Source organism: Harpia harpyja, chromosome 3, assembly GCF_026419915.1.
Source record: "Harpia harpyja isolate bHarHar1 chromosome 3, bHarHar1 primary haplotype, whole genome shotgun sequence".
Lineage (NCBI taxonomy): Eukaryota > Metazoa > Chordata > Aves > Accipitriformes > Accipitridae > Harpia > Harpia harpyja.
The window spans coordinates 23,696,725-23,717,668 of record NC_068942.1 but is presented as its reverse complement, the minus strand read 5'-3'; the positions used below and the strand labels follow the sequence as shown (position 1 = coordinate 23,717,668).

The 20,944-nt window shown below is 37.6% G+C and overlaps 1 protein-coding gene across 1 annotated transcript in view; it reads left to right on the top strand.

The window, feature by feature from the left end:
• Positions 1 to 20,944, top strand: part of TTK (TTK protein kinase) — a 49,806-nt gene that overhangs the window by 23,538 nt on the left and 5,324 nt on the right. Inside the window, exons 7-22 of the mRNA XM_052781652.1 lie at positions 1,535 to 1,643; positions 1,749 to 1,824; positions 1,910 to 2,007; positions 3,024 to 3,123; positions 3,792 to 3,915; positions 6,664 to 6,845; positions 6,971 to 7,107; positions 8,662 to 8,788; positions 9,894 to 9,986; positions 15,102 to 15,259; positions 15,350 to 15,501; positions 16,767 to 16,891; positions 17,204 to 17,284; positions 19,238 to 19,414; positions 20,147 to 20,237; positions 20,474 to 20,571. Coding sequence (XP_052637612.1) covers positions 1,535 to 1,643; positions 1,749 to 1,824; positions 1,910 to 2,007; positions 3,024 to 3,123; positions 3,792 to 3,915; positions 6,664 to 6,845; positions 6,971 to 7,107; positions 8,662 to 8,788; positions 9,894 to 9,986; positions 15,102 to 15,259; positions 15,350 to 15,501; positions 16,767 to 16,891; positions 17,204 to 17,284; positions 19,238 to 19,414; positions 20,147 to 20,237; positions 20,474 to 20,571 — 1,928 coding nt within the window. The remainder of the gene's footprint in view (positions 1 to 1,534; positions 1,644 to 1,748; positions 1,825 to 1,909; positions 2,008 to 3,023; positions 3,124 to 3,791; positions 3,916 to 6,663; positions 6,846 to 6,970; positions 7,108 to 8,661; positions 8,789 to 9,893; positions 9,987 to 15,101; positions 15,260 to 15,349; positions 15,502 to 16,766; positions 16,892 to 17,203; positions 17,285 to 19,237; positions 19,415 to 20,146; positions 20,238 to 20,473; positions 20,572 to 20,944) is intronic.

The window sequence follows — 20,944 nt, the reverse complement described above, 5'->3', positions numbered from 1 at the left end:
TGCAGTTGAATTTACCTGATATGAATTAGGGATTACTCTCCTAAGTGCTGTGTTGGCAGATTCAGTGAGGTGGAGGGAGAAGCAAAAGGTCTTTGGTAACAAGTCACTGAGTTAGTAAATTCTTCAACCAGTTAGTAGAGTTGGCTCTAGAAGGAAATGTGTCTGTGGCCTAACTCTGTCAGGAGGCTTGGAGGTGAACTTTGAAATTTCTTTCAGCCTAGGATTTGTCAGTATGAAAACCACGTTTAGTAACTGAAATTGGGAAGCTTCTTAGGGTTTCAGTGACTAAAATTCTCTGTATTTAAGGTGCCTTTCTTTCTAAGAGCAAGAAGGAGAATCTGAAGGAGAAAAACAAGTGTTTAATTGATGATTGGTAATTCTGATGTCCTGATTACTGTCTTCTATCTCTGACATAGTAGGTAGTTAGGGATTTAGTATGCAGCCTTCCAGAAATTATACTGAAAAACCTAAAGAAGGTATGCCTGTGAAAGATTTACCTATTCATGTTGTGATTGCAAAAGTATGCAGCCTTTTCAGTTCTAGTGAAAGTTATAAAAAAGTAGCAATTGCAGGCACCCTTTAAGTGCTTTAAATCCTGATGGATCTACAGAAACATAACTGATGTAGCACAAAAATGGTCTATCAAAATGAAACACCACATAAATGAAGTCAGAGCCCCAAAGCAAGTGCTCAACATGAGAACAACAGGGCAGGTCAAGGATATTATCAATATCTTGGGTCTCTAGTAGCAGGGTCTTTGTAGGGATTGTCTAGACAGTTGTACCTTTGAGATACTACCTCTGAAACAAGCTAGGTTTTGATGCTTAATTTAGTATTTATTGTAGTTATTTAGGTGTGGGTGTCCTCATCATGTGTGCTGATAAATAATTGGAACGAACAACAAAAGAATCCAAATGTAAGCAGTTTTAAATCTTCTGAGGAATCCTTGTGGAGCAAGCTTCAGAAGCATCCTTTAGATGATGCTGTTTTGGAGCGGAGGTTTATTTTCAGAATGTAGATTTGGAAAATCATCTTGTTCTGAAAGCGTGGGTTTCTTCCTCACTCCCCCAAGATACTATTCAAACCAGTGTTTTTGGTGCTCGTATTCCTTCTGCATATAGGATAAGATTAACAGTGAGGTTTTACAGTTAGAAGTTAAATTGCTTTGGATAGTCTTTGGACATCTTGAATCTCCCTTTTATGTGTTTAAACATAGTTTACAACTATAACTGTGTAGAAAACAAGTAGCTAATATATTTAACAATTGTTACAGGCCATTTTGTGCTTATCCTGGAAAGCTCCTTCTGGTTGTAAGTCTGTGTTTGGTTTTTTCTCTTTTTATCTGAATTAATGTATCTTATATAATTACATAAAGTATCTGTCTACATCAGTAGAAAGTAGTGATATGTCATTGATACTAGATTACTGCAAGTGTATGTATTTTTAAATTTCACTTATGAAAGCACATGTTTTTCTTTTGAACCAAATATAATCTTTAGTATTACCTGAATGATTCTAACTAATTTACCTACAGTATCAAGTACACAAGAGTCTGGACTTCAGAGCATAGCTGGAAATCACAGAAGCGTAAAAAGGAATGATTCTGGTGAAAATTCTTCTACTGTTACCAGACTTTTGCTTGGGTAATGTCTTGATTTCTTATTTTATTTCTTAAAACATCATTTAAACCAAAACCTAATGCATGCTACAGTGCTGTGGGTTTGTTTTTTTTTTTTTCTTGCCTTCAGGGAGGAGAAGTCACATGAACTTGATTCTCTAGTTAATTACCACAATCCCTTAAGACCACTAAACAAATCTAACCAGGTAACACATGTAACATTTTGCTTCAAAATCTTAAACTTTTCATTCTGCTTTACATACTTGATGATAACTTTCAATTTGCTCTTAGGCTTGCCCCTTTGGGAGGGTTCCTGTTAAACTGGTAACTGATGCTGGTGATGATGTGAAGATGATGGATGTACCACTTACAACTAGTGTTATGAAGAGGTATGGTTATTGGGTTTACTACAGCACAACAGATTTTAATGTTCCTTTTCAACTTTTTCTTGGATAGTGGAAATGTCAGATGTTAAGAATGTTAACATTGATCTAAAGCTTTTTGACAAATAGTCATTATAGTTGCAGTAGGAATTGAAATAACCTATTTCATATCTTACTACTCAGATTCTTTGTATGAGATCATGCAAAGATCAATTTCTTCTGGCTAATCAGTAGGCTCAAAAGAAATGGAGAGTAAGGCAAAAATAAATTTTGTTCAAAGTAACTTTTACATTTGTGTATTCCAGTTTCTAAAATTAGATATAAGGCAGTCTTGTAACTTCCAAAAGATTTTTTAAATCCTCATTTTTAATATAATCTATATGATAATGATTATATTAAGTCGTTATGGTCACTTCATTGCGAATAACTGTTCAGCAGTGGAAGAATCTGCCAACGAAAATAGCATTTTGCTACATGTTACCTGACTGTAGCATAGCTTGAAAGTAAACAGAGGAGAAAGCTTTCTGCTCCCTGCCCTGCGAAATCAAGTCTGTTAGACTTTCTTCCCTTATTGCTATGTGATTAAATCCATGCAGAAATGGGAACTTTGGGGAGAAATACGTAACCAAAGAGTGAAAACTGCTTACTTAACCTCTCAGAAGTTAAAGCCCAATATTCTGAATCTGTGAAAGTAGTGGGATGATGCATTTCACATAATACTATTGTTCTGTATTTCAGTTTAGTTTGGAACACACCATTGGGGTTTAGGATCTTATCCATAGCTTATTACTGTTTTCTATGGAAGACAACCAATTAAGTGATCTGTCATTTCATAGGATGATGGTGGCATTGTTAGAGATTTCTTGTATTGTTTCTCACTGGGCTGTCAGAGTGTGCCTGTTTTTCTGTATATTTGAAACTTGTAGCCAAAAGTCTTCACGCAACCGTGTTTTTCATCTGGTTCACAAAAGGCAATCGTTATATGTTGGCATGTGATATAATTAACAATGTTGTCTCAATAGGCAAATACCCAGCTCCAGATGTACAGCCTTCATTGCACCTTTTCCACCATCAGAACTGAAATCTAGTGGGGGTGACTCGTACAACCTGGGAGACTTACAGGTAATCTAAATCTCTTTAAAATAGATACAAGGAACTCTACCTGGCTGTCCTATGGTATTAGAAAGGAAAAAAATAACACTTTCCTCAATTTAAGAAAGAAATAAGGTAGAATTTGCCTTTATGTTAAGTAATCAATTGTGAATAGAAACATTCATTGTGGTTTTAAATTGGAAAATTGTTATGCATAATCAGGCATTGAGAGCTTTCTCTGAACAATACATCTGTCATATGATTTATGAAGAGGGGATAAACACATTTCATCTTGACTGCAGGAGCTCTTTCAGCCATGAGTTTTATCATGGGAAGTACTGGATTCAATGAAGTCCATTTAATTGAGTTCATTAAGTGCTCTACGCAGCTGTAAATTATGGCTTTTGATAAAGATTAATTTTGAGCTATGCCATGCATTTTTGTCCTGTGCCCCCTGAAAGAAAATTCAAGAATAGAAAGCATTTAGGTCTTCGTAATAGAAACTGTATGATTGGAAATTCAGAGTATTGATGGATTTAAAAATAGTATCAGTAATACTTGTCTGTGTACCCTGCACTGTTTTCTGAAGCATGTTTCCTTTGTGGTGCATCGGTCATTAATTATCATAAAGAAATGTCTTTCGGACACTGCTTGGGATCTCCTTTGATTCTTTTTAAGATGTTTTTTGTTTTCTTTAGTCCTTACAAGAAAAAAATTCTTCACAGTTGCAGATGTTGGATGAGAACAGCTTAGAAATGGCTACCAATTCAACTATAACTCTCAAAACCAAAATGGATGCAAGTCTTGCAATGAAAAGAGAAGGTAACTATTAATACATGATGTTTCAGTAGTTTGAAATAGAATAAGCATTGAAAATTCGCTCTTTATTTTTAAAAAAATGCATTGCTAAATAAAATATTCTTCAAAAAGTGAAAAAGTTGATCTGCTTGGAATTGAGGAGCATTTAATTAAAATTTGGCTTTTGAGTGGTACCTGTGAAAGTAGTAAAAAAACCCAAGCAAGCCAACCCACCCCCCACATCCACCCTGCTAAAACCCACAAAAAAATCCCCACTGCAACACTGCCCAAAAGTATGGAGTGCTGGGCTTGAAGTAAAATGCCACAGTATAGTGCTAATTCATTATGTCCTTAGCTCTTACAATATACATGACATAAATAGGCATTGGCATAGCAACAATGCAAGGTTTCAGATTAAGACTTGCCAGCCTGAGCGTAGAAAAAATATTGCCAGAGTATCAGATAGCAGTGCTAGTTTATACCAAAAAAAAGGTGTATGTTGGCTGAGGGAAATTCAAACTAAGCATTATAATGTTCTTGACGGGGTTGTTTAGATTTTTTTTGAGACAGACTCAAATTATAGTAGTTTGCTTCTCCTGTGACTTTCCTTATACATGCTCCTAGCTTACCCTATAGATGCTATAGCTCTAATTTCTTTTGTTGAAGTTTAATCTGAGATTGTTTTGACTGAAGTAAGGTTAAAAAGGTGAGACCATGATGTTGTCTTTCACTAGAAAAAAAGTGCAAAGCTCCCGCAATTCTCTCTGAATTCAGAACGTCCGTGTCATCCGTTGCTTTCAGCACTCTGCTTTCTTATCCTGTTTATCCATTACATGAAACTCTAGCTTTTTCTGCTGCTGTTTACGTATTAGACTATTTCTCAGATTAGGATTCTTCACATATCTGAATTAATTGCTTCTGCTTTGGTCAGGCTTCTCTTTTTCTTGGTTTCAACTGTTAAGTATCTGTTGTCTTTGGTCAGCTTCACTGCCCCATGTACATGTTAACTTTATGTCACTTTGGGGATTTCTTAACTTGTTATAATATAGCGTTTTCCTCACCTGAGTTTTACCACAGCATATGCATGCATCTTAATCTTTGGACAAAGTATAGAATAAATAATTTTCTTTAATGGCATAGTTACTTTCTTATGAGGTTTTCCAAAAGTGTGAAAATGCTTTATCAAAAGGCAAATTGTTTTCCTCTTTTCCTATGTCCTGTGAAAAACCCCTAAATTATTTTCTCTGTTCTTTCCATATACTCAGTGCAATCCAATTTATGAATTTGTACTGCAGGAATCCTTTGTGTGAATGACACTTTTACTAAATAAATGTGTACTCTTGAGACTTACTGAATTTCAGTCAATCAAATGCACTGTTACACTTCTGATTACTGTAAATGCTTTTGCTTTAACATAGTGTTTCAGCCTTAACCGTACTGTAATTTTTAGAAATTTTTTTTAAAGAAATCTAAGTTTTGCTACCATTCGAATGGCTGAGATTCTCATTGCATTATTAATGTACTTTTGAGGAATGAGTTTTAACTTATTTTAGAAACAGATGTTCTTGGTGTATTTGAGAAATAACCTAAGCTCTACTTATGTATTTAATGCATGGAGTTTGACTGTTGTGTGAAGTCACCTCATGACATAGAAATAGTGGTGGTGTGAGACCACTTTACATTGTGGTCTTTCTGGGAAATGTTATAAACAACTCAGATTTATAGCAAGTATTTCAGGGCTGGTAAAATTTAGAAGGTTACTACTAATGACTTAGCACCAACACTGTGGAATATGGAATATGTATACTAATCTTTTACAGTTACTTGCCAGTTCTGTGCTTCATTAGAAATCTAGTTCCCTAGATGGCTTTCTGATTTCTGATCTTCCTGAAGAAATTGGGTGAAAATGTCTAATATTGCAAGAGCTGGATTTAGAATTATATATGTACCTACCTATTGTAGGAAAGAAAAAGATTTCATTTGAAAAATGGTGATTTTTTTCAACTTCAGTGTCCCCTCAACCCCCTGTGAAACCTTTCCCATGGACTTGCATTGGGAACAGTTTGGGTTTCAGGTCATACTGTCCCTGTTTGTGCTTCATTCAAGCTTCCAGATGAGATGCTGGTTGTAGTAGCTCAGTCCTTTGGTAGCGGAATTGCACTCAGCTTCTGCTTAGCATGGAATACTGCTTTCTAGTCATTGGAAAAGAAAACTGAATGACCATGTGCAGGAGCATTCTTAGGCTGTGCTATCTGCAGCCTGTCCTGCAATCTTCTACCAATTCAATGTCCTATTATGTCTGCAGAAGGAACCATGAGATGGAGCATGCCTTCTCCCTTTGTGCCTTTGGCTTCAGTCATTACAGCTTGTAGGCTGCCTGTTGTCACACACAACAGACTTCTGATTTGAAGTATTGCAGTAAGCTTATCTTCAGTGCTTTATAAACCTGCACAGTGTCCCAGGATGTTGTAGTAAAAACTATGAATATGATCTTGTTCTGTGCGTTGGTGAAGGAAATAGTTGTCTCTCTTACTGATATAGTAGTATCCTAAGATTCTGAATAAAGTTGCCATGTCACTACACTGAACGGAATATGAATCCTGAAGATTACATTAATGCCTTTTAATGCCTGATTCCAGTAAGTCAACTGTGTTCATTTATTCTGATACAGAAAATGAGGTAAAATTGTTCTAGAAACTGTGGGATAAATCTGCCAGAAACTGTTTCAAGTACTAAATATCAAGTCTTTATCTGACTTTTTTTTTTTTTCAGAAAATAAAATCCAGCATCAGGAGCTGAAGATACCAGAGCCAAGGAGTCTGGAAAGTCAACAGCAACAATCTAGTTCTGGTGAAAGCTATAGAAAGCAATTGGATCAGATTAAACTAAACTGTGTTAACGCCAGAAAAAAATGGCCAAGTCAAGAAGTGACACAGAAAAGCTGCTACAGAGAGGTAAAGTAACAGGAATATGTAGTGGTTTTCTAGCTGTAGCAGCCTTTACATGTTGAAAAAAATGATTTCTGTGTTCTCAGTTGTGGCTCCTTTTGTGGAATAATACCTTGTTTTGCCCTCTGTAGGGAAAACAATCGAGCCTTGAACAATCTGGTCATTCCATTTCAAAAGGATTATCCCCACCAGATGCTGTTTCTAAGAAAAGTGATCCATCACATGTTTGTGGAACACCAAGCACCACATGTAGTGATTATATGGACTGGTAGGCTACTTCTTTGAGCTATACACTCATAAATGGTAGTCGATCTCTGGAAAGACTTTAGCAGTTTTCAACAGGGTTTCCTAAGCTTTTCTGTTCAGATAGCAAACTAGATTTGAGTGCTTCCAATGCTTGATGTCAAATGCCCGACTTCTAAGATTCAGATTTCATTTAGAGAACTTTGTCTTCCCTGTCAGCTTTTCAGCATTTGGAAGTACATCAAATCAAGAAGTCCTTATTACAGCATTTACCTCTTTCTCTGATCCCTGCTATATGACACTTTCTTCTGGATGCCTTGTTTTTTGTGGCTGACAGGCTTTTTAAATTGATAACTGTGTATCAGTCTGGTTCCCATGATGCAAATGTCTGGGTTTTATTTTTTAAAAGTGTAAGGAATCTAGAGGCTTGCAGAATTGAGCACTCAAGTTAGGAAATGCTAGCATTTGTTTATCCATGCAGTCTTAAAGTAGGCATGAACCCCTGTGCATATGTTAATAAATCTTTCTAATTACATGATTACTTACTATTTTTATAAGTCTAGGATGAATCATATAGGTCAAGGCTATATGATGAGTAAGCACTGTTCCTGTTGGTAGGACCTCTGGCTCTGTAGCTGTAGAATTTAGAATATATGTAGTGAATGAAGCACATCATCTCATGATGGACCTTGATAAAAGTAGTCCTTGAATAGATTCTGTTCTTGTTTCTTTCAAACTTGTGATATGTAAATTTTTTTAAAATAAATTCTCATTACACACAGTATGTATGACACATGGCGAACATGCAGAATTGTTGAGTGCTTTTGTGTTCAGTGAGAACTGTGCTTTTGACTGGTTTTGACTGTTTTTTTTTTCCCAGCTTTTGTCACTTTATTCTCTACAAAAAAAGTCCTAGGCATATAAATTCTTATCCAGTTCTAATCTTAGCATCAGTTTCTGTAAATACTGTGGAAAAAACATTTATTTTGTAATATAACTAAATATATGGTAGACATATCAAGGGAACAAATAAAAAAACATAAAGGGTTTCTTGCAATCTTTAGTTTTCTTAAATACACGATTTTTCTGCTAATATATAGCATAGCTAAAGTTCTCAGAAAATCTCTCGTGATTGCCTTGAAGTTGTTTGTCTCAATATGCTCACTTTAAAAAAAAAAGTCTCTTCATCTAAAAAAGTTTTGAATAAAGAACAATAAGCTAAAGAAAACTGACTGTGGCTTAGACTATCTTGCTGTCTTATGGTCAGCTCTTCCAGTTATATGGTGCTTTCATTTTCCAGTTTATGCAGAGTGCTGGTTAGTATCTGAAGATGAGGATTTAATTACTGTTTTAAGAAATGTTTCCTAAGTATGTTATAGTTTAAGTGTACTTCTAAAGGACTTCAAAGTCAAGAAGTCGAAGTGGTCTTAATGCTAATTATTGAATGTAGCAGAGGCTTGGGCTTTTGCTAGTCAATAGTGTTTAACTTTCAAGCAGCACTGAAAATTTCAACTTTGTTGTTAGAATAATCTTTAAAAAAATACAACTAAATGCAGATATTGTTCATAATTTCCTTTAGTTTCAGAACGCCAGTTGTAAAGAACAACTTTCTACCAGGATGTCAGATTTCTACTCCGTACAGCCAGCTCCCATATTTCTTGCCACATACTCCAGCAACTCCATTTCAGAATCAAGCTGGCTTGCAGGTAATGATTTTAGGCTGTCTTTTGCCATTTTTCAGTACATATTTTCATTGGAGACTACTTTATGTTAAATATATGCATGTATGTATATTTTTTTTTAATCTAAAGTTGCTGTTCATCTTCCTGGATGAGTAATGGAAAGTAGTCTGTATTGCTTATCTCAAAATAACTGTTTCTTCATGTATTTCTGAATTTAGGTAAAATAAGTCATCTCTTGAAAAATCAGTTCATTTGTGTCAATATCCTGAAGCCTTTAAGTCTGAAATCTAAGCCGTTTCAGATTCTACTTCGTGACAGAGACAAGAACTAGAGTCACTATTTTTGTTCTGCTATGCTTTTATAGTTGTACTACACACTACAGTGGAGTACCCATAAAGAGAAGTGGTGTGTATTGCAAATCATAAGTGTCTGAGGGAGGTAAAAGAATGAAGAATTACATTCATTCTGCATTTTGTTAGACTTCACAAATTTTGATGCATTTGTAGTGGCCTGAAATCATGTAAAAATGGATTACCTTAGATGTATTGCACATTCAGGTAGGAATCTTCCTAATTGTAGATAGAATTGGGGGATAGGTTTAAGCTTCCTACCAGAGGATTAACATTTAGAATTTGTGGGTGTTCTACAGTTTGGTATAGCAGGTATGGGCAAGACAGGCTGTTTCAGCTTCACAGCACTTAAGTCTGCTAGCTAGTAGTTGGCTTCAAATAAAATAGTAGGTGATTTGAGTACAGCTCTTAGTTGCGTGCTGTGACTGAAGGTGTCTTGGATTTAAACAAAGTTTTCAACATTATCTGTAAAGAGGGAGGTGTCTCTAATGATCTGAGAAGCCTTATAAAGAACACCCTTTTCTTGATTTCCAGTGTGAAAAGCATTGGTATCTTTTATAAGAGTTCAGTGATGTTAACATGCCAAGTGATGATCATTATACAAATACTTCTGCTATTGGGATCTTAGCTTTCAAGACATATTTAAAGCTTAGCTTTACTACACTTGTTCAGAAAGACCAAGACAACTTAAAGCATATTAACTTGATAAAAAGTAGAGATCTACCAAGTTCCACTGCATGTATATCAATGTTTTCTTAACTTTTTCTGTATGTACACAGGTTCCAGCTTCTATACCATCACATGAATGTCTTGCCATCAAAGGAAGAATTTATACAATATTAAAGCAAATAGGTAGTGGAGGCTCAAGTAAGGTAAGATGCTCTTCTATCCTTTTAGACAGTCACTCATTTACACAGTAGTAGTTGTACTGTAAACAAACATGTTGAAGTCATCTAATAAGGAGTGCCTAGTACTAGCATGTACAAAGTGTTTGAGTGACCCAGAGAATCTGGGAATTTGTCACTTTAATGCTATGCTTAGACTTTCTCCCTCATGGATGCAGAAGAAACAGCACACATTATGTTTGGTACAATGCTGTTTTATCTGAGTCTTCAGATAGCCTGCAATAACAACTGAATTAATGTATTATTATTAAAATGGTGCTTCAATTATTATAGGATGTTAAACACAGTTAGCTGCTTTTTATAAGGAAATTTGGGGTCACAGGAGCTTGGGAAACAGTTTTGGCAAAACCTCTTGTTCAGAAGATAAAGAATTATAACAAAACCAACATAACCAGTTTTGTGTGAGTTAGATTTCTCTTCCGTCAGCTTTCTTCTGTCTCCCACACCTCTTTCACCTGTATTATTAGTCACAGGGACAGCCTAAGAATTTCTGTAAGGGAAATTTGATTCATGCAGTCATTGGTTAATCTTCAGTAACAGCCTACGTAGTACTTAGTCTGCAGCACACAGAAAGTGAAATGGTTACTTTGAGGCATGCAGCGAAATATAAATTGGATCCTTAAGTTCAATTATAACATTTCTATTTAAAACTCTTTTTTTTTAAAGTATCTTTTTGACTTGCCAAAAATTGTCCAGAGAGCTTAGTTAGAGCTAGTTTTAGAACTGAGTATCTCTAATCTTACCCCTAAGTTCAGTCTACTAAATCTCTGGTGTTTTGTTTTAAATGCATGGATTTTCCTGAACTGGCTTTAAATACCTGAGATAAGTACTTAAGATTGACCTTGGTTTATAGCTTTTCAATTTTTTAATTAAAAATATTTGATAGTTGCCATTTCATCAGTAGCTTACTTGGATGGAGGATGCTCAAGCTCTCATGGTGCAATTACCATACTCACTTAAAGTAGGCTTCCCTTGCAAAACTGAGGAGTGCAGAAGTGCCATCTTAAAAAGCGACAACTATTGTCAACAGCGTGTATACTTTATTGGTTTTCAGGCATCTTACAATCCAGTAAATAGTCATGGAAAAGAGCACTAGAATTTTGTTCAAAAATTCCTGTATGTCTAGACTTCAAAATTTTAAACACATTTATTTAATCATTTATTTAAACTTGGCTTATATTTATGACCCTTTGTGCCTACTTTTATTTTGGTTTCATGTTTGCATATGCAGAAACTGGCAGTACCGAAGTGGTACTGAGCAATCAAGCTGTGTGCTTTCTAGTGATAGAAGAAACAGTCTGGGTGTGTTATAAGAGATGGGAAATTGGTTTTAAAAGTTGCAATATCTTAATCATAGAATAGTTTGGTTTGAAAGGGACCTTTTAAAGGTCATCTAGTCCAACCCCCCTGCAGTGAGCAGGGACATCTTCAACTCGATCAGGTTGCTCAAAGCCCTGTCCAGGCTGATCTTCAATGTTTCCAGGGATGGGGCATCTACCACCTCTCTGGGCAACCTGTGCCAGTGTTTTGCCACCTTCCTGGTTAAAAATTTCTTCCTTATATGTAGTCTGAATCTACCTTTTTGTTTAAAACCATTACCCCTTGTCTTACTGCAACAGGCCCTGCTAAAAAGTTTGTCCTCATCTTTTTTATAAGCCCCCTTTAAGTACTGGAAGGCCACAGTAAGGTCACCCCGGAGCCTTCTCTTCTTCAGGCTGAACAACCCCAACTCTCTCACCCTGTCTTCACAGGAGAGCTGTTCCAGCTTTCTGACCATTTTTGTGTCCCTCCTCTGGACCTGCTCCAACAGGTCCATGTCTTCCCTGTGCTGAGGACCCCAGAGCTGGATGCAGTACTGCAGGTGGGGTCTCACTGGAGTGGAGTAGAGGGGGAGAATCACCTCCCTCAACCTGCTGGCCACACTTCTTTTGATGCAGCCCAGGATACGGTTGGCTTTCTGGGCTGTGAGCGCATATTGCTGGGTCGTGTCCAGCTTTTCATCCACCGGTACCCCCAAGTCCTCCTCCGCAGGGCTGCTCTCCAACCCTTCATCCCCCAGCCTGTATTGATCCCACTTTCTATGTCATTGACGAAGGTACTAAACAGTACTGGTCCCAGTAGGGACCCCTGAGGGACACCACTTGTCACCGATCTCCATCTGGACATTGAGTTGTTGACCACTACCCTCTGGATGCAACCATCCAACCAATTCCTCATCCACTGAACAGTCCACTGATCAAATCCGTATCTCTCCAATTTGGAGAGAAGGATGTTGTGGGGGACTGTGTCCAAGGCCTTACAGAAGTCCAGGTAGATGACATCAGTACCTCTTCCCTTGTCCGCTGCTGTAGTCACTCCTTCCTAGAAGGCCACTGGGTTGGTCAGGCAGGTCTTGCCCTTGGTGAAGCCATGCTGGCTGTCTCCGATCACCTCCCTGTCCTCCCATGTGCCTTAGCAGAGCTTCTCGGAGGATCTGTTCCATGATCTTCCCAGGCACAGAGGTGAGGCTGACAGGTCGGTAGTTCCCAGGGTCCTTTCTGCCCCTTTTTAAGAAGGTGTGATGTTTGTGTTTTTCCAATCACCGGGCACTTCACTTGACTGCTGTGACTTTTCATGTATCATGGCAACTGACTTGGCCACTACATCAGCCAGTTCCCTCAGGACTCTGGGATGCATCTTGTCAGGCCCCATAGACTTCTGTATGTTCAGGTTCCTCAGGTGGTCTCGAACCTGATCTTCTCTTACTGTGGGAGGGACTTTGCTCCCCCAGGCCCTGTCTTGCAGTCCGTCCACTCGAGAGGTGTGGGAGGAGAGGTTGCCAGTGAAGACTGAGGCAAACAAGTTAATCTTACATCATTCTATTAATCCAGAGAGTAATAAATTGAGAAGAATAACAATAGAGTAAGAATAGAATATTTCACTTGGAAGGGACCTACAATGATCTAGTCCAACTGCCTGACCACTTCAGGGTTGACCAACATTTAAAGCATGTTAAGGGCATTGTCCCAAGCCTGTCAGTGTTAAGAGGCATTTGGATGTTGACCACCTCTCGAGGAAGCTTGTTCCAGTGTTTGACCACCCTTGGTAACGAAATGCTTCCTAATGTCAAGTCTAAACCTCCCCTGGTGCAGCTTTGAACCATTCTCACGCATCCTATCACTGGATCCCAGGGAGAAGAGATCACCTCCCTTTCCACATTCCCTCCTCAGGAAGCTGTAGAGAGCAATGAAGTTGCCCCTCAGCCTTCTTTTCTCCAAACTAGACAAGCCCAAAGTCCTTAGCTACTCCTCATAGGACATTCCTTCCAACCCCTTTCACCAGCTTTGTTGCCTCCTCTGGGCACATTCAAGGACCTGAATATCCTTCTTAAATTATGGGGCCCAGAACTGCACATAGTACCCGAGGTGAGGCTGCAGTAATGCTGAATACAGTGGGATAATCCCCTCTTTTGACTAGCTGGTTGTGCTGTGTTTGATGCACCCCAGGATGCAGTTTGCCCTCTTGGCTGCCAGGGCACACTGCTGACTCATACTGAGCTGCAGTTGACCAGCACCCCCAGATCCCTTTCTGCAGGGCCGTTCTCTAGCCACTCCTCTCCCAATTTATACTTGTGCCTGGTATTGCTCTGTCCCAGGTGCAGAATCTGTCATTTGGACTTGTTAAATTTCATGCCATTGGTGATTGCCCAATGCTCCGATCTATGTAGATCCCTCTGCAAGGCCTCCTGTTCCTCAAGAGAGTCAACAGCACCTCCCTGTTTAGTATCATCAGCAAACTTGCTTATGGTGCATTCAACTCCTGTATCCAGATCATTGATAAATACATTGAACAGATCTGGCCCTAGAATTGAACCCTGAGGAACACCACTGGTGACTGGTCGCCAGCCAGATGTAGCCCCATTCACTACAACCCTTTGAGCTCTGCCATTGAGTCAGTTCTTCACCTAGTGCACTGTGAACCTATTCATTCCACAGCTGGACAACTTGTCCAGAAGGATGCTATGAGGGACAGTATCAAAAGCCTTACTAAACCCCAGAAAAACTACATCCGCTGCCTTCCCTTCATCCACTGGGTGGGTGACCTCATGGTAGAAGGATATCAAATTAGTTAAATGGGGCTCTCCCTTTGTGAGCCCACATTGACTGTGCCTGGTGATTGCATTTTCTTTTAAATGCCTTTTGACGGTACCCAGTATGATGAGCTCTGTAATTTTTCCAGGAACTGAGGTTAGGCTAACAGGTCTGTAGTTTCCTGGGTCTTCCCTCATGCCCTTGTAAATTGGAATAATGCTGGCCAGCTTCCAGTCAGCAGGGACCTCCAGGAAGAAAAGCTTCGTGTGTTGGCAGCGTACAATTGTAGAATGAGGTCTTGGTCTAATGGTCTGCTTAAAGCAAGACCTAAATAGAGCAGGTTGCTTGTTGTCTTTTGCAGTCGAGTTTTGAGTATTGCCAAGCATGGAGATCTCACAGCCCCTCTGGACAACCTGTTCCCCTGTTTGACTACATGATGGTGGAAAAAATTTCCTGATATCTAATTGGAATTTTCCTTGTTAGTTATGCATGTTGCTTCTCAAACTTTGATGGTTCAAGAGGAGTCTGTCTTTTTTTATACCTTCCCTTTAAATTGTTGAAGACAGCAATAAGATTCCCTGTAGCCTTCTCATCTTCAGACTGGATGGACTCAGTGCTCTCAGCCCCTTCTCATGTGCCATGTGGTCTAACCTCCAAATCATCTTGGTGTGATGAAATGGATGTGCAGTGGCAGGTCAAACCCTTACCTCTGTGGGAGGTCTAATTTTGCATGCTTCATCTTAGGAACAGTTCAGACTTGTGATCAAATACACCTAATGAAATATAATGTGGTACCAAGATGGTTTCTGACAGAGGGTTGTTTCTGTTGTAACTGGTGGCTTCTTAATTTTTCTTCATGCTGACTTGTATGAACTTCTTTGTAAATGTAGTGTTGCTTCTTCCTTTCAAAAAGGTATGCTTTTCCTTTGAAATTCTGGCTGTGGTGAGGTGAAGGGCCATGGTAAATCAGAATTGGGATTGAATGAAGTTATTAACTGATACTGTTTTACAGGTGTTTCAGGTACTGAATGAAAAGAAGCAGCTGTATGCTGTCAAATATGTGAATCTAGAGGAAGCTGATCAACAGACTGTTGAGAGCTATAAAAATGAAATTGCTCATTTGAGTAAACTGCAGCAACATAGTGATAAGATCATCCGCCTTTATGGCTAGTGAGTAAACACTAATTTTATTAAACCAGTATCTTTTTATATAAAGAAGTTGCCTTAAATTTTAACGTAAGTATTTTTATTTATTTTTAGTGAAATTACTGAGCATCATATCTACATGGTAATGGAGTGTGGAAATATTGATCTCAATAGCTGGCTCAAAAAGAAAAAGAACATTGATCCATTGGAACGAAAGAGCTATTGGAAAAATATGCTGGAAGCTGTTCACACAATCCATGAATATGGTATTCTTAAATAATTCTAGGTATTTGTATAGGCTATATGGGAGAGATAATGTGTTTAAGTTTCAGAGGTGGTACTGCTTAGTTTTGGTGTAAGCCTAGTGATCTTCAAAGATGGGTATTTACTGTGAAAAAAACATTTCAGTGAAACAAAAGACAAGAGTGAATATTGATGCAGAAGCAGACTTGCTGGCTGCCTTTGCTAACTCAAAGGGATCTCCAAGTATCACTGTTGCATAATGCTTTCTATTTCCTTGCAACAACCAGAAAATAATCTTTTCTGTATTGGACTACATTGTATACTCCCAGTACTACTTGTTCTCCATTAGACTCAAATTTCAGCCACTCATCTTCTCCAGAGAAGCTTTGATGTTAATGACAGCTTTTACACAGCTCTGTTGTCTTTCCTTTGACATAATGTTTCAGCTTTTCCACATAGCTCTTCAGGCCTTCCTTTCATCCTTACCTGTAAGTGAAGTGCATGCACCTGTATGCTGTTTGGCTGTATAATATAAAGGAGAGAGCAGATTTGGATCATTTTCCTATTTAAGAAAAAAAAGTGAAGACACCTGTACATATAGCAGAGAGTATCACCTCTTTACAGCACAAGAACACTAGAACATTCAATAAATAAAGACAGCAAAACCTACCAAAGCACAGGCTACATACTACATGTGTCCTTGAAACAAACAGTTTTGCAAAACACAAAGATGGATTGGCTGATTATATGGATAATAATCAGAATTCATAATAAATCATGTGAGTAGGGTTTGTGAGAGGTCAGTCATATGTAATCCTCAGTGAGTGGTACCTTTGAGATCAGGAGGCAGAAAACATCAGACTAAGCAATATAATTCTTTTATTTTAAGTACCTGCTTAGCTGATTATGTAAGAGAAAGCTACAGGAGTGGACAGGGCATTGAATTGCTCCAGAACAGCAGTTCAGTATGGTAATGTGCACATCCAGCCAGAGGGCCTGCCCCTAACTGAGAGAAACTATGCAACTCAAGTCTTTTGGAGCTATTTTGGGGTGCCTGCAGGTTTGAATAAGTAATAATTCAAACTATAAGCTCATGCAAGTCTTAACTGTTTAAAAAGAAATGGAAACACTCTATGAAATCTGCAAAGAATAATTAGGTTTTGGCCAGGTAAAGCTGATTGGCACCTTCTCTCTCTCTGCAGGGGTTATGGCAATTGAGCAATAAAAACCCCCACAGTAGTAACTTGGGTTGACTAAACCTGGACTGACTTTAAACTTTATTTTACAGGCATTATTCACAGTGATCTGAAACCAGCAAACTTTCTGATAGTTGATGGAATGTTAAAACTAATTGACTTTGGCATTGCAAACCAAATGCAGCCAGATGTGACAAGCATCATTAAAGATTCTCAGGTGAAATACTTCTGAAAAATTGATGTACACTTTTCTGTAAAGTGCTATAGTACTTGCCGATTATGTTGATTAGTGTAGTAACATCAATGAATACTGAAATTTTATGCTAAATGGTTTTATATGTGTATATATAAATATTCATATATATGACTCTCTTACATGTTTCTATTGACTGCAATAACAATGGCCTTCAGCCTTAATAGAAACAAATTTTCAAGATGCTTTTCAGTGCTTCGAGAGAAAAATCTATCAAGTGACTTAAATTAAGTGCATGCTTCACTTAAAGGAATATTTTTACATTTTAATGGCTAGGTTGGCACAATGAATTATATGCCACCAGAAGCAATAAAAGATTTGTCTTCCTATGGAGAAAATGGGAAATCTCGATCTAAGGTAACAATCTTTTTTTCTCCTGTTCTCTTCATGTTAAGAAGAAAGTAGTTCAGGCATATATCGTAAGACTTAGTTTTCTCAAACTTCCACTGAAACTAGAACACAAGGAAATCCATTGTGCCACGATGATGGTGGGCAGAGAGTGAAGGCTAAGTTCATTCCTCTCAACTACCTAAAAGCATTTTGCAGATGGTGTTTAAAAAAATGGAAGTGCTGAATTAATAAGTAAAATTGAAAACAAAACAGATGCACAGGCTTGGGCATTGGAGGAGCTGATAATATAATGATAATACCTAAACTGAATAATAAATGTAAGAATATTTTAAAATCCATTTTTATGGAGCAATATAAAAGTCTTCCACTATGTTATCAATGTGAATGGCATTGAACAGCAATATAGAGTACAGTGAAATGCATGCAGCCTCTCACATATCAGAGGCTGTGCTGTTGACTAAAGTTACAAAAGCCTTTTGAGCATCTTAAGGGTCCATCATGCTGTGCATCTCTGACAAGTCCTTCTTTGCACTGAAATCGCTCCACAGGCTAGAGCTTTCAGCAGGTGTTTCTGGGAGGATATTCTGTGGTGTCAAGTGAAAGAATCATTCCTTGGTCACTTCTTGGTTGCCTATTGTGCTGTCAAAAATTGGTGGAGCTCTTATGGTACTGCTAGCTGCTACACATCTATATCTTAGTGTTCTGCATAAATAACCATGGCTTAGAAATCTTTTTCTGAAAGCAAGAAAACTTGCTTTCTGATATAAACCATTGTAAGCATGTTTGCTTAAACAACAAGATATGATGATGCTTGTATCATTGTCCTATTTTTGAATTCTTTTGAGGCAGGTTTTGGAAGAAATGAGTGATACCTAATAAGGTCTTTTATAAGATTATACAATGAAGTCTAGTATGTTAGGGGGCACATGTATGAGTTCTGTGTATCCTATTAATTTTTCTATGCTACAGAGTAGTGTATTGTAGAGCTTTTTATAACTTCAGCAGAGCAACAGAATGTCAGTTATGAAGAAAGTACTGAAGGAAAGCAATTTCACATTGGCAGTCAAACTTCAGTTAAGGAGTACATAGTTTTGTGGAAAGGTATTAAAAAAATCCATATTCATATGTAAGTGCATATACACATTCAAAGATCGTGACTTCTTAACAGTTCAATGGAAGTATTACTATGTAGCAAAACAGAATTTTGTCGTTCTAAACACAGAATAGGATGTTTTATAGATGGATTTCTTTTGTTAAAGATGATACTTTTTACTTTTTTTACATTTTAAAAAATTGTATGCGAAGTGCAGACTTGTTCTGGAGCTCAGCTTATCCAAGCAAAAATCTTAACCGTTGTGCTGGGAGTCAGGCTGTCTGTGTGCCTCTTTCCCCACCTCCTTCCTCTCCCCTACTCCCCCCCCAACCTTATGTGCTTTTCTTAAAAATGCTTCAGCTTCAACAGGAGAAGTGGAAAGTCCTCCTGTAAGGAACAGCCCAGGTGTGGTGGTTGAAATCTGGATCCTTTAAACCCAGAGGAACTGAACTATGGCTTCCCACTTTGGGGACATAGCTGTGATGTCTCACTGGTTTTTCATTGAAATAATTTAGTATGCTTTTATTTTTATTTACTCATAAAACCAAAATTAGAATCCTGCTGTTCAACTTGTTAAGGACTACCTTTAATTTTAGTTTAAGTTAGTTGTTCGAGTAAGTTGATTTTCAAAAATAACTAATAAAAATAGCTTTCTTATGGAATATTAGTGAATGAAGCCACATCACTGTCTTAGTAGATAATGGCATGCTGGTTTGGTGATTTTGTGTGATAGTTACTAAGATCTGTTATCCAATGTAAAATAGATGTAAAGTCATTTCACTTAACAGTATAACTACATGATAAGAAACTGACCCTTCAGTCAATTTAAGTGAGGAGTAATCTTAGGTTTTTTGTTTTTATATTAGATAAGTCCCAAAAGTGATGTGTGGTCATTGGGATGCATTTTGTACTGTATGACATATGGAAGGACTCCATTTCAACATATAACAAATCCAATTAATAAACTGCATGCTATTGTTGATCCTAATTATGAAATAGAATTCCCAGATATTGCTGAGAAGGATCTTCAAGATGTGCTAAAGGTAACTGTCCCTTAAGATTAATTTTGATTCAAATAATGGCAATTTCTTTATTTAAAGCATATTTTCTGAAGCTGAATGAGTTGTGCTTGAGAAACTTTTTTACAAATAAATGCTTGCTGCTACTTGTACTAAGAGGCCTTATTCCAAAAGAAGACCTAATTAAGCTAGAGCTATTTCATGTAGTTTCCATATTAAAAGTCTATTTTCAGCTCATAAGCAAATAAACAAGTAAATACTTAAAGTGGTCTGACTTAACTCCTTTGGCTGAACAATGTGAAGTGAATACAGCAGCTTTTGTACATGCCATCCCTTTCCCTAACCCTGTATATTTGTCTGCTTTTGAAACTTGGCCTATGCTTTAACTTGAGCCCTAATTGTGTTGCTCAGCAAGTAACAAACCGAAATCCAGAAGTGCTTATCCCCTTAACTTTCAAACCTCGGGGTCATTTTGTGTCATTTGGAATAAAAGGATATTGTAGGTTCCGGGCTTTACCTCTTCCGACATTGTTGCTTGAGTAAAACAGGATACCAAACTTTACTCTGAAGATAATTGCTAATGAAGGCAATTAGGTTAATCTGTTATTGTATTGTGAGTTGAGTCTTTCTGAGTATTTAGTTTGGCAGTAAAAAGTTCTGACATGCATCTACAGGGTCTTTTAAATATCCTCACTGTTAATTCTTAGGAAAATTCTTAATTTATAGGCAAAGCATTCTTCTTTTTTTCATTTGCAGCGCTGTTTAATAAGAAATCCTAAACAAAGAATATCTGTTTCGGAGTTGCTGGTACATCCCTATGTTCAAATTCAAAGTCATTGTCAAACAGGTACATTTATTTTAAAATACTTTCTTATTAAATAGTATTTATGATTCTGTTTAAGAAAACAAAATGCTTTTACCCTTACATGTACTTTCTACTTGCTGGTGTAACAGTATTTTGTTTGATGCCTAAGTATGTTTCAGAAAAGACTTCAGTATTTTAATTCTTAAACCTCTTACAAACTGGTAATTTATACATAGTTGTATACAACTAACTTTAGCATAATTATAAATTAACTGCAGGTGTTCCAAATGCAAAAGGAACAACAGAGGAAATGAAACGTATCCTTGGCCAGCTTGTTGGCTTGAATTCTCCCAACTCTATTTCTAGAGCTGCTAGGGTAAGTAAACTTTGTTTTCTATTTTGTATGGTAGTATGTGTTCATGCAAACAAAGGTTAGAATGTTTGGTAGTGAAAGCTGAAAGGATGCGTGTATCAAAGCTTCAACCACAGCTGGAAAAACATGACACTTTGTAGTGCTTTTGTTTGCAAGCATGCAGAATCTCTCCACATCCTTCTGAATGGGAAGGGTTGAAAGGATGATGGTAATCTTGATTTTCTTTTTTTCTTTTCTTTCCTTTCCACCTCCCAGTACATCCGTATAGTTTTATTTCCAAATCCCCCACTGCCCCAGTATCTCCTCTCTAAAACAGTCCTTAGTGTGCTGCTTTGCTTTTAAGCTGCCCAAAAACTGTAGTAGGTCTTCTAATTTA